The 12,286-nt window shown below is 44.1% G+C and overlaps 3 protein-coding genes across 7 annotated transcripts in view; all 3 read left to right on the top strand.

The window, feature by feature from the left end:
* Positions 1–5,451, top strand: part of dph6 (diphthamine biosynthesis 6) — a 54,464-nt gene extending 49,013 nt beyond the window's left edge. The window contains exons 15-16 of one of the 2 annotated variants that reach the window (XR_014597358.1): positions 2,880–5,148; positions 5,241–5,451. Coding sequence is in view for 1 of the 2 variants with exons in the window: in XM_084012716.1 (XP_083868842.1) it covers positions 2,880–2,998 (119 nt within the window). In the remaining variant the exon portion in view is untranslated. Of the gene's footprint in view, positions 1–2,879; positions 5,151–5,240 lie in introns of those variants that run through there. The other variant, XM_084012716.1, reaches the window with a different exon arrangement.
* A 1,131-nt stretch (positions 5,452–6,582) lies between these two features.
* LOC311016255 (uncharacterized protein) lies at positions 6,583–10,223 on the top strand. Of its 2 annotated transcripts, XM_084013851.1 has the most exons (3): positions 6,583–6,678; positions 6,927–9,557; positions 9,603–10,223. In XM_084013851.1, exons 2-3 carry the CDS (start codon positions 6,953–6,955, stop codon positions 10,181–10,183), a joined length of 3,186 nt encoding a protein of 1,061 aa, XP_083869977.1. In that variant the 5' UTR covers positions 6,583–6,678; positions 6,927–6,952; the 3' UTR covers positions 10,184–10,223. The 2 variants fall into 2 exon arrangements, with proteins under 2 accessions (XP_083869977.1, XP_083869976.1); XM_084013850.1 differs by having other exon boundaries at positions 6,927–10,223.
* Positions 10,224–10,524: 301 nt separating this feature from the next.
* aqr (aquarius intron-binding spliceosomal factor) overlaps positions 10,525–12,286 on the top strand; it is a 45,274-nt gene continuing 43,512 nt past the window's right edge. For 2 of the 3 annotated variants that reach the window (XM_084013495.1, XM_084013496.1), the window contains exons 1-5: positions 11,065–11,170; positions 11,587–11,643; positions 11,833–11,873; positions 11,982–12,017; positions 12,127–12,247. In XM_084013495.1, coding sequence (XP_083869621.1) covers positions 11,087–11,170; positions 11,587–11,643; positions 11,833–11,873; positions 11,982–12,017; positions 12,127–12,247 — 339 coding nt within the window. In that variant the 5' untranslated portion in view covers positions 11,065–11,086. Of the gene's footprint in view, positions 10,621–11,064; positions 11,171–11,586; positions 11,644–11,832; positions 11,874–11,981; positions 12,018–12,126; positions 12,248–12,286 lie in introns of those variants that run through there. The other variant, XM_084013494.1, reaches the window with a different exon arrangement.

Here is a 12,286-nt window from a genome sequence, read left to right on the forward strand (position 1 = left end):
ATTGTTTTACTGCAGTTAAATCAACTTCAATGTTCGCCCTTGAAATGTGTGTTTCTTTGATTATGTCCACGCTGCTCCCCTAAAACCATTATCTGACTCATCATTGAGCTGGAATCCGTTACCTTACCCCGCACGCACAGTCAGGCCCTGGAAGCTTAGCCGCGGGCGCTTTTTATGGGTCACAGCCGATGCTCATCCGGTGATGAATCCAAAAAGTCAAAGGAGGAAAAGTAACACCTCTGGCGCTGGCAGTCACAGCCTCAGAACTGCTGCTGTCAGCGGGCACTCAGACAACAACACTAGAGCAAAATGTGACTGCACCCCCCCCTCCTTATCCCCCTTCTACCCCACCCTTGGGTTACTTGCGTTAGGATTCACAGCTGATAGACATGACATATGCTCCAAATGAAACCTTTAAACATCTTGTCTCAACTTGTTACTTACGATAGAAAGGTTTTCTGGAAGAGGCTCCCACAACTCAACGAAAACCTCAACTAGAAGACCTAAATTTGGTCGTCTGACTAGAAAAAAACTTTAGAAATCAAATGTGTTTTATGTCTGACGCAACTTTTTAAAATTGTGGACTTCCACACATCCGGCAGATCGACCAGCATTTATTGGAAGTCTCCTTTTAGCTCTACTTTTGGTCTCCTCCTCTCTACGACATTCACGCCTTGATTACTCGCTTTAACAGTTGAGAGCGGGGAGAGTTGTTTCTGTTATTTCTCTGTGGGCTCGTCACCACCAGCGACCCCTCTCTCGCACGAGTGGCCGTGTGGTTTCTTGTTGATATCAAATAATTTTGTTTGCAGCTGCTTTAGCGAGGACGTTCCTCCGTGGCTCGGCTGCACACGCCCAGCCCCCTCGTCCTCTTTGTTCATCTCTCTCGGCCCAAATGAACAATTTTCATGAGCCAACACTTGCTAATTACCTCCTCGTTTACCGGTTAATTTGACCAGTTTGGAAGTCAGTGTAGCACATCTAAAAACCACTGGCTCTGGGCTTTGGCCACTGCTTAAAAGCCCCATAAGCCCAGCAGGCACTCAGGAACCCCCCCCCCCCCCTTCTCTCCTTTTCAACCACCGCCATCACTTACACACCTCCTCCTATTCACTTAGCCTTACAATATTTATATATTTATCAGTTTGAGCAAAAATGTTTAGCATAAAAGGCTGTTGTGGGCATTAGTAATGGTTTGGTTTGGGGAAACCGAGGAAAACAGAGATTTAACAGCAACCTTTTCAGCTCCCTGTGTGTTCTCTGTGAGGCAGAATAATGGCCGGTCCTCTTGGGTAGATGGTTCAGGGTTTAGTTCCATCCCGTTGCTAATGTGATGGCTTTGAGAATCTTACGGCCTCTGTCCACTGGGCTTCTAGATGAGGGACCCCGTGTAGCCCAAAGGGGGGGCGAACTGATGCAAATGTTCATCGGATTTTGTGTGATTTCTTAATTTACAGAAGCATTTATAGGAACTGCAGAAAAGCTTCACAAAGGACAAAGGAACTTAAATTTGCCTCGTCACCTGAGTCACCTTCACCCCCCCTCGTGTCTCTCGTTCATGCATAAGCAGGCGTGACCGTGTACACACACCGACGGAGACTCTCAAAGAGAGAGCGTGATTATTTCCGTTTAGCACAAAGAAAAAAAAACGCCCCGACATAAAACGGGCTCGGTGTGCAAGGTGTGATAAAGGCCGCGTTTCTTCTCTCGATAAAACCGTCCCGTCTGTGATCTCCCCTCGCTCGTTCAGTTGTCAGCTAGCCATCTTCAGAGGACCCCCGCTTCCCGGGGAGCTCCACATGCTCTGATAACACATGTTTAGGCTTTTAATGCCCCTCCAAAAAAAAAAGGGCCTGTGTTCAGTGGGGGTATTTTAAGCTGTAGTGCATATTAGCTAATTAGGGTGTGTGGGCTCTTTGTAAGGATGTTTGGCATGCTGCGTGTGCTACAAATGAAAGAGAACAGGGGCTTATTAAATAGTGCCAAACTCCTCTTTGTCCTGATTTCTAGCTCTGCAAGTTCACATAAATGCCATTGGTAGGTGTTATTCAAAGAGTTTGTGTTTGTTCAATGAGACTCACGAAACGTTGCGTTTCGACGTGCATGATGTTAGACAGAAGTTGTCGTGAACGAGGGAAGAAATAGGACCACGCCAGGACCCGTTGACCACACCCAAGTCTCGCCCAGCATGGTTTTAAATCGGGAGGAACACGCCGGGACAGACAACCATGAGACAGGAACACTTGTGACCAATTAGTGCACGGAGCAGAGGAGGGAATGGCCGACATCCCAGCGGGCCGCTGCTAAATAGACAGGCTGTCATCAAGACCGGGCGTTGAGACGCTCAATGAATTCTCACATGTCCACTGGCCGTCTGTAGTCCGGCCAAACACACACACACACACACACACATCGCTCAGCTCCATTAAAACTGAAAGTTAGTCCCAGCACAGCTTCCTAACATCCCAACACAACAGGAGCAGAGGATCCATTGCACTAGAAGCCCCCCCTCCCCCAACAAACTCATGAATTGTCCAAAAGGGCATGGCAGGTTGCCTCCCCTCCCTTTCTTCTGTGTGTATGTGTTTGATTGTTTATGGATCTGTGTGTGAGTTTGGGAGGGTTGGCTTAAAAGTTCAGTCCTTGCTGACCATATGTCTGCATTGCAGGGGGTCGGATTTGGTGATGGGGTGGAGGTGGGGGGATACAATCTGCCATGGATTTAAGAATCCCAATACTTTGTTAATAGGCCGGTGTTCCCTGGTTGAAGGGTTAAGTGCAGCCTCTGTTATATGAGAACATAATGTCCAACTCCAGCCTGACTTCTCATGACTCTAACGCCTCACCCCCTTATCTCCCTCCCCACCTCTACCTGCCAGGACTCGAAGAAACTTTGAGAAGCACGTTGGGAGAGTCCAGTCCGGCCCTGGCCCTAGTTCCAGTCCTGGACTTGCCTGACTCCCAGGTCCTCCACCTGTCCTGCTGGCTCAGTTTGTAGAAACACACAGCCAGCGTCAACAACCAGACTCCAGTCATCCACATCACTGAGGAGCGACTCAGCCCAACACCTTCATGACTTACAACAGGACACGGATGAATGTGGAGAATAAAAAAACGTGATAACTGCTCATTTGGTTTTGACTCTACTGATTGTTGAAATGCAAAGTTCTGTCTCTCAGTGGTTTAATGATGTGCAGTTTCCAGAACGCAGGCCAATAATTCACCTTGGAGTTGTGTCCCGCAGCAGCTGTTGTCCTCCCTCGGAGGAGAATCTTCTGGAACTTCTACGACCTAAAGCTGCATACCAGGAGACGGGAGAGCGTAGTCTACAAAACGAGAACCCCAGCAGTGTCTCGTTCCACGGGGCGATAAACTGGATCCCCTGATATCCCACCGTTTCCAGGGGAATTTCTCCCACCGCGTCGGCTAACACCCCCTCATAAAGGTCTAGCGCCATCACCGACACCATCTGCTCAGTTGTAAACCTATGGATTTACTGTGCGACTGGTTCGCGGCGGTGTTGTAATGTGTACGAATGAGGCGACTGTGTTTGCTGCCTCTCATGCACCGCGGGATTCAAGGTGTGTTATTATTGTGTAATAGGCAATCAGTGCTGAGCACCTGAAAAGATTAAGCCTCTTTATGTTTTCTATCGATTCTCAGGCAAACTGGTTAATAGGAGAGGGACACTACAACACACAGCTGCAGGGCAGGTGTGTGTGTGTGTGTGTGTGTGTGTGTGTGTGTGTGTCGGGGTTGTCAATGGACATTGTGACGATGTGGGAAGAAAATAACACCATTAACCATCGGTCCTGGAACATTTCTTTTCTCAAAGATCGCGAACCGTATTGACGATGGAGTTGGAATGCATCTTCACTCCGGCTGCTCTCTTCATCGCGCTCACGGATGGCGGTGGAAAAATGGAGTGGGGCTATTGATCTTCGCCCACCGCAATTTTGTTTTGATTGTTGTTATCAAAAATTGAACAATGGACGCAGCCAGTGGGGCCCCGAAGAATTTTTATCGAGGGTTGGAAAAACACAAACAAGCAATTATTTATGAGCGCGAGCAAGCCGATGCCCCATAAATATACAGTTTGTGTTAATATTCACCTGTTTGGTTTTAAAGAGCCCCACCAGGGGGACATTCTGAATTGTTGAATGATGCAGCTGTCAAACACACACTAAGATATGGGGATTTTGTAGTACTTTTATTATGTACTTGTATACCTCACGATCCGGTAAACACCCATACATTTAATCCACAAATACTTTATTGCACTTCAGTGTTTTTCCAATACACTTGGTGAAGCCACAAATTTAGCTATGACAACAAAAAGAAAACAGCTGAAGAAAACATTCCTCTAAAAAAAAAGTGTTTTCAGTCTGAATGCCACAGCGTTGCCAAACAAGAATGCACTGAGCAAACATGCATGTTCAGCAGTCTTCCCGGGTAGACAGTGGTTCACGGAGGAGATTGAGAAATGTCTCTTGGTTCAAATTGAGCAATGAAAATGAAGAAACAACACACAGCAGCCCATGGGGATTATATATATATATGCACTGCATTTAACTTTATTATTAAAATTTCACATTTTCCAGACGTACTTATTGAGTTGAGCTTTTTTCTCCCTTGTGGTAACATCAATTACAAGGTCTTTGTATGTCAAAGAGCAGAAATACAAGACTCAACTCTTTAGTAAACACAGAGGAGCTCTGCCACTAAAACTCAGTGTAAGATAACCACTTGTCGATGCCGCTGTAATCATTACATTCTGCCTTTCGGGCGGGGATGTTTTCATGCGGACACAGGCAAAGCCACAGACGTCATCACAGCCTCATCATAGCCAATGGCAGACACATTCCTTTGTGTCTTTTACCTCTGTGTTCTCACAAAATGAATAAAGACAGGGTGACATTTAGTTTTCTCGTGTGTTTTGTCAAATGGACGTTTTCCACCAAGCCGACCTGCGACCGCTTTGCAAACAAACTGGCTGTTGTGGCTAACGTTGTCCTTTGTGCGCAGTGAACCAGCCCGCGGCTCTTGTCATTGTGGCCTTGCACATGGACTTCAACTGTGTGTTTCTTCCTCCAGGCTAACCAGACTGTGTGTGTGTGTGTGTGTGTGTGTGTGTATGTGTGTGTGTGTGTGTGTGTGTGTGTGTGTGTGTGTGTGTGTGTGTGTGTGTGTGTGTGTGTGTGTGTGTGTGTGTGTGTGTGTGTGTGTGTGTGTGTGCGCAGTGGGCTACAGTAGGGGAGCCTGGCTCAGGAGTGGCCTTGCTGCACGAGACGCCTCCTGACATTGTGGTCCGTTTGCCTCAGTGACTGTGGTTATGTTTGTTTGCATATTTGAATCATTCCATTTTTTTTTTGTTTCACAATGCATTGTTTTCTTCCCCTGATGTATTGTGAAAGCATGTCTTCATGATGGCCACAGCACGGACTAAATGAAACTTGTTCTATCTGCTGGACTGGCAAGCCATCACATGCTATTTAGCGGTGTCTGCTGCCCTCTTGTGGTCAACATAAACAGTGCCATTTAAAAGCGTAAAAGTGATCAATTCCATTTGGACAGTATTTCCCAATTCACAAATGAAACCATTTAGAATGATAACTACAAATATTTTAGTTTTTCTAAACATTTCTTATATTACTGACCATTTACATAGTTTCGTATTTGTATTGGAAGAGGTATTTAATTTTTGATTTTGTATTTGTATTTAAGGTGGTCAAACAATTCAGATTTATTTCTATTGGAAAGTAATGTATCTTTAATTTCTGGCTAAACACGTGAACATGATTTGATATTTTTTCTATTCACATTCCATCGTTCTGAAACGTAATCAATTATCAAAAATGGCAGCACTTGACTGGATTTCACATTCACACAGAAGTAGGTTACATCAACAACAGGCGTTGAAAACTTGTGGTTTCTCTCCTGGATCTTGCCAGACTAAACTAGATTCATAGACCAAACACTGGAACGTAAGCCAAAATCTAGACACAACACAGTGAAATCATATTCAATCATATCATATATAGGCTAATCATATTTCTACCCCTGAGAAGTTCTTATATTTTTCAAACACTGAGGCATTGATATTCACATTGACAAAACCAAATAACACAAACAAATGAGCTAATCCCTGTGCTCAGAGCCCAGAATTGTTTATTCATTCACAGAATAATAAATAACATATTGTTAGGAGTGGAAAAGGCCATAACATGTCAAATAAAGCTGGAGGAGAACTGTAAGTTGCATGTATAATTAGTCTACTTTCAACACTTTTGCCGGACATGTTTACGTTGCAGTGACATACAGTCAGGTGACGATATACAGAATATTGTATTTGATGTAAAATATACATATAATTGAGACATGAATGTGATAAAATTGGATTAAACGACTAACAATACGGCAGTTTATTTATTTGTCTTGTATGTTGAGTGTTTTGACCAACACATTAAAATGAAAATAGGTCATAGAAACGGGAGTATAATAATAATATGGGAAGGGTTTCAATAATGGAAGGACTATATCTCCGCAAACCTTTGTTTCCCACCGTACATTTTCCGGGACGTACGCGCTTGTTGCCAGGGTGACGTCCGGTGACGTCATTGCTAGCAAGAAAGCTATCACGGCACAATTGTCACCTCAAACGGGATCTACACGTATAAAGTAAGACATTTTGACTGTATTATACAATCATATATCTATCATACAACCCTCGCGTTGCTCCAGCAACCGACGTTAGCTAATTATTGGATACTGTAGGCGAACTACACTGACGTCTTTTATTAAAATCATCACATTATTTGAATCTTAACCATAGCGAGCTTAGTCGCATCATATCAATGTAATCAATTGACTTGATTGGAATTCCTCCATGCTTACTTTCCGTTTTGTTGCCGTATGTTTTCCTCCAGGTTTGAGGAGAGGTGGTGATTTGAAAATGCATCGGTGCCCCGTTTGCCCCAAATCGTTCCCGTCTCCATATAAACTTCAGAGGCATTACGTCATCCACACTGGCCAGAAGCCCTTCATCTGCACCGTCTGTGGAAAAACCTTCACGCAGTCTGATCATTTAAAGACACACGTGCAGAAACTCCACCGGCTTCCAGCAGACCGTCTACAGGATGCTATTGCAACTCAAAACCAGCAAGCCCATTGTAATGAACCATCTGTAAGGATGAACACATGTGGCAGTAGAAAATACAGCGTAATGCCTTTGACTGTACCGTCTTCTGCCGCCTTCCAGCCAGAGTGGAAAAGGGAAATTCACAAAACCAGAAATCCACCAAAAAAGATGCTACACGTCGGTGACGCCTCGGGGATTCGCAGCAGTACCGTGAATGTTATAGATCCAAGACCTCAGGAGCGAGTTGATTCTGCAAATGAAGACATCTCTGTATACAATGCCTACAATGGATCATCGACTCATAACAAACAGTTAGAGAGGTGTAGAGAGTCAGGCCAGACTTTTTCCACAGAGGTCTACTCGAAAGGGCACCTGCAGTCACAAGAATTGAGCTCCGACGGAAGCGACATGACTCTGAAACACCAGTGTCCCAAATGTCTCAAAACCTTCTGCTCCCCGTCCAAACTGCAACGACATTTCCTCATTCACACGGGGCAGAAACCCTACTCGTGTGTGATCTGCTGGAAAACCTTCAGACAGAAGGTACACTTGAAATCCCATTTAAGTACCGCAAATAACTGTTCTGCCAGAACTGAAAGGAAAAAACAGAGGTTTTGTAATCGCGGGCAAACCTCAGGACAGCAGCCCCAGCTGTTATTTCAGCAGCGACCCACCAGCCATCGCACTCCTGTGCATTCCTCAGTGGAACTGGAGCTACAGTGTAAAATAAGTGTGAACGCTGTGCAGGAAACGAACGTGACCGAGATCAAGTCGGATGCAGTCGTAAAACCAGAGCAGTCGGATGAACAAGAGAGGCGATACCTAACGCAGAAATCCTTGAAACCATTCCGGTGCGTGATCTGCAACAGGTCGTTTCGGTTCAAAGTGAATTTATTACGTCATCATGAAACTCATAGGAAGCCAGAAGAACTGGGAAGTCCCGCCACTTTGCAAAACGGCAATAATGGGAAAATGTCTGATTCCCAAGAACATTTACCTGAACCCGATCATGCGGATCCCATCGGCTTGAACATTGTCGTCAAACCAGAAACATGGAGTGGAAATTGCAGCGATTATAACGACTCTCTTCCTCTGGATTCTGAGTTAAATACATCAGCAGAACAACAGAGAGAAACCTGCCGTTCCACCGGCGAGCAGCCGAGAATCAACTCGACGCGTCAGTGCCATGCATGTTTAAAATGTTTCCCATCTGTATCAAAGCTTCAGAGACACATGATGACTCATACGGGACAAAGGCCCTTTGGCTGTGAGATGTGTGGGAAGAGATTTCGTCAGAAAACCCACTTGAGGGTCCATTGTCGCACTCACCTGTGGTCGAGATACCACAAACGGCGATCGTTGTATATCAATCGACCGCCTTCTTGTTTAGGTGGGTTCAACACAAGGACTGCAGCCGACGTCCCGGTCCAGGAGATATTACTACGTAAGGATTTTGAGACATACTCTGGCAGCGATACGATCTCTGTGAAGCACTTGGATCAGACTCCCTCCATGTTAATCATTCAGAAAGACACCAGGGTGTTAGATAAGTTGTTGCCACATATCTCAAAGAAAAAGGAGGTGGCTCGAAAGGTTTCTACAGCGAAAAGGATGCAGATTGCTGCTTCGATGCAAAATCCACGCAACGTGCAACACCAGTGCTTCCGGTGTTCAAAGTGTTTTCCAAGTGCCTCTAAATTACAACGGCATGAGATGGTACACACGGGCTTGAAACCGTTCCGGTGTGTTTTGTGTGGCAAAGCATTCAGGCAAGCTCCGCACCTGAAAACCCATGAAAGGACTCACTGTGAGAGGAAACCCTCCGAGCCAGTCGATCACCAGCGGAATATCAGAGTTCTGAAAGCAACTCGTCAACAGCAGCCAAGGATCAGTGTTGGTGTCCCGCAACAGAATAGCTCTGTGAACACAGACGGGATGCTTTCAAATTGTGATGGTGCTGAAGGTAACATTGAGAGGGAGTTTCCCTGCACCGGGGATGTCCCATCCATCAGAAAAGTGAACAGTCTCTTTAAGACAAACTCTAAAAGTAACTTAACATGTAAAAAGAGGAAACTTCACACCTGCCACATATGCTTTAAGAACTTTGTCTTCCCAGAAACGCTCTCGAGGCACTTGGTCACTCACTATGAAACGAGGCCGTACAAATGCACTCTGTGCAGCAAAACGTTCACGCAGCGCGTTCATCTAAAGGTTCACGAGCACAGATGCAGACAGGTTAACGGGCTGTCACGTTACATTCAGAGAGACACGATAAATGCCACCGGACTCCAGGATAAATGCAGCGAAAGCCTTCGCGATTGTGCAGATTTGAACGCGGATGTATCAAGAGAGCAGTCGGAGTCACATTGTGTCACAAGTGTTGCTGTTCACTCCGTCACTGATGGAGATTTATCTTATGGCTCAGAGGCAACACACACTGTATGGTTAGCTGAGCCAGAAGTAGGCTTAGGAGAGGAGAGTAATAAATTGGAGAAAAGGCAGAGAGATGATTGTATTCAGGCTACATGCAGCTATGATCAGGCTACGGACCACTGCAGTTATTCTTTCCCCTCTGAACTCGCCTTTGAAATAGATAAGCTTGTCCAAAATCAAAACGTGACAGCTTTGTATGACGACAACGCACATAATGTAGAAGCACCATTTCAGATGAAAGGAGTTACGGCTATTTCGGACGCCGACAAGCTGCTCAGTGAGGAACTTTTCAGTTCCGTGGTTGAGAATCAAATGCAGCCAGCTAATTACTGGTGTGAACCACTCACTGTGCTTGATTGTGACAAGTGCTCTAAAAGTTTTCAGAGTGAAAACGATCTGAAGCGACATATCTGCTCAACCAATGTTCAAGCTAAAATGCCAGAGTCGACACAGAAGAATCGCTGTGACGTGTGCTTCAAACATTTTGTGTCTCCCTCCAAACTTCAAAGGCATTATGTTACCCACACAGGTCAGAGGCCGTTCAGGTGCGACATTTGCGGCAAAACGTTCACACAGTCGGCACATGTCAGAACACACCGACTGACTCACTGACACGTTACTGTGTAATGTTTGTTTTATCCTGTAAAATTGTATTTATTAATGTTTTTTTACACTGTGTATATACTATATGTATGAAAAATATATAATGATAATTTGTATTTTGTGTCAGTATTTCATGAATTAAACGTTTCATGTTGCATTTTATAGGGCCTCTTGTTGAATTTGTTTAATCTGTCCATTTCATTGATATGAATATTTCTCAAATGATGTAAAAAAAATTATCAGCTTTTCGTAATTTCGTTAGTTTAGTTGTTTTTCACAAATCCCGAAGCCTACACGGTAGGAACGGAAGACGTGCTGTTGCAGGCACGGACGATTTTCAAGGACGGTACCCATTCCGGAAGTAAGTCGCACACGGCGCGTTTTAGTTGTGTACATGCTTAACCAAACATCCAACGGCAGTTACACTGATGCTGCAATAAACTAAGGTATGTAAGCTTGCTGTATTACTATCATGTATGTGTCGTTTATTATGGGGATAACGGTACTGCTAATTATTTCTTAGCCAGTCTCTGAATTCTAATTAGCTTAGCTTAGCTCACCACCTAATATTGTGAAAGGGCTAACGTTACTAATGTCCGTTACGACGCCGGCAGTTTTAATTATACGTTATGCTAACGTATAGCACTGGTATGGCGTTTATTAAAGTATCGGGAAGGCATGTGACCATTACCATTTTACTGTTAAGAACACACTACCGAATAACATGACGGTAACTTAAGTTTTAACCTAGCTAGCTAACTTTCTCGGCTCTGTCTTTGCGTATAGTGGAGCCACATTTTTCAGGCGTAAGTTCAGTACAATTAGTTCACCTGTTGGTGTAAACGAGTCGCTACGGTTACGTTAATATTATGTCGTTTCCCCTCTTTTCTGCCTTCATTGTAACAGGTTCAGATGGCGACCACGGAGAAAGAAACCCCCGCAAAAAAGGCCGCCGCGCCTTCTGTGTCTCAGATTAATGCCGAATATGTCACACAGGTATCAATCATTGTACATGTACACTACACTTGTGGTCCCAGCACTGTGTTGAAGTAGTTTTCCCCTGCACTCTCCTGTTTTGTGCATTTTCCTATCATTGATCTACAAAGTCTGCTGAACAATATGTGCAATAGAAGATCTTAATACATTCACAAAGCATGAATGTGTGATGTTGGTAAACAAGCAAAGGGGAGCAGTGTACATGTGACAGAGGATTGTAATATATGTGCTGTGGATCACACAATGTTCAATCTAGAAGAGAAACCGTTGATGTTGGAGAGTTTTCCCTCCTAAGAGTATACATCCTCCCCTACGCCACCTTGTAATGCATCATTTGTACCAGCTTCTGTGTTGCTTTATGAACTTTTGCATGTTTATGCTGCCATTTTTACTACTATTGATGTTTCTTGTTTCAGCTGGCTAATAAATATTGGGCTCCTCATGCAAAGAATAAACTAGCCTTTGATGCTAAGGTGAGTAATATGCATTTCTGCATCTTACTGGTATTGATGTATGTCATTTTTGTTGTTGTGTGTACTGTATTTATCATAGTGTCGGTTACCAGTGTGTTTTAGTTTGATACAATACAATAAAGTGCTGCTATTTCTGCTATTGTTTCCCGTAACTCCTAAAAATGTTAACATTCTTTGCCGTTTGTTTAGGTGATGGAAGATGTTTATGAAAAAGAGATTCTCAAGTCCAAGTAAGCACATATGTAGCACATTTGACTTAATCTAGGCTGTTCTTAATCTAAAAAATTACATTCTCCTTATTTACCTTTTATATTTTTGTCGTCTTTCACTGTTTTCAGATTTGCCATCAGAAAAATTATGCTGCTTGAGTTCAGGTGGGATACTTCACTTTGTATTCACCCTTTTTAATGATGCAGGCACTAAAATGTAATTCTTGAACAACTTGGTGTATAGATATGCTTACATTATTTTCAAATTTTTCAGCCAATACCTTGAGAACTACCTGTGGGTAAACTACACTCCAAAGGTGTCCAGCAGTGCCTACCTCATGTCCATTTGTTGCATCGTCAACGAGAAGTTCAGAGAGAATGTCCCAGCTTGGGAGGTAAGGAATGCTGCACCTCATCTAGGACTAACTGTCACT

Source organism: Eutrigla gurnardus, assembly GCF_963514095.1.
Source record: "Eutrigla gurnardus genome assembly, chromosome: 7".
In the NCBI taxonomy this organism is placed as follows: Eukaryota; Metazoa; Chordata; class Actinopteri; order Perciformes; family Triglidae; genus Eutrigla; species Eutrigla gurnardus.

Bases quoted from the DNA above. Each gene is read 5' to 3' on its own strand.
- LOC311016255 (XM_084013850.1), top strand. From the start codon at position 6,953: ATGCATCGGTGCCCCGTTTGCCCCAAATCGTTCCCGTCTCCATATAAA.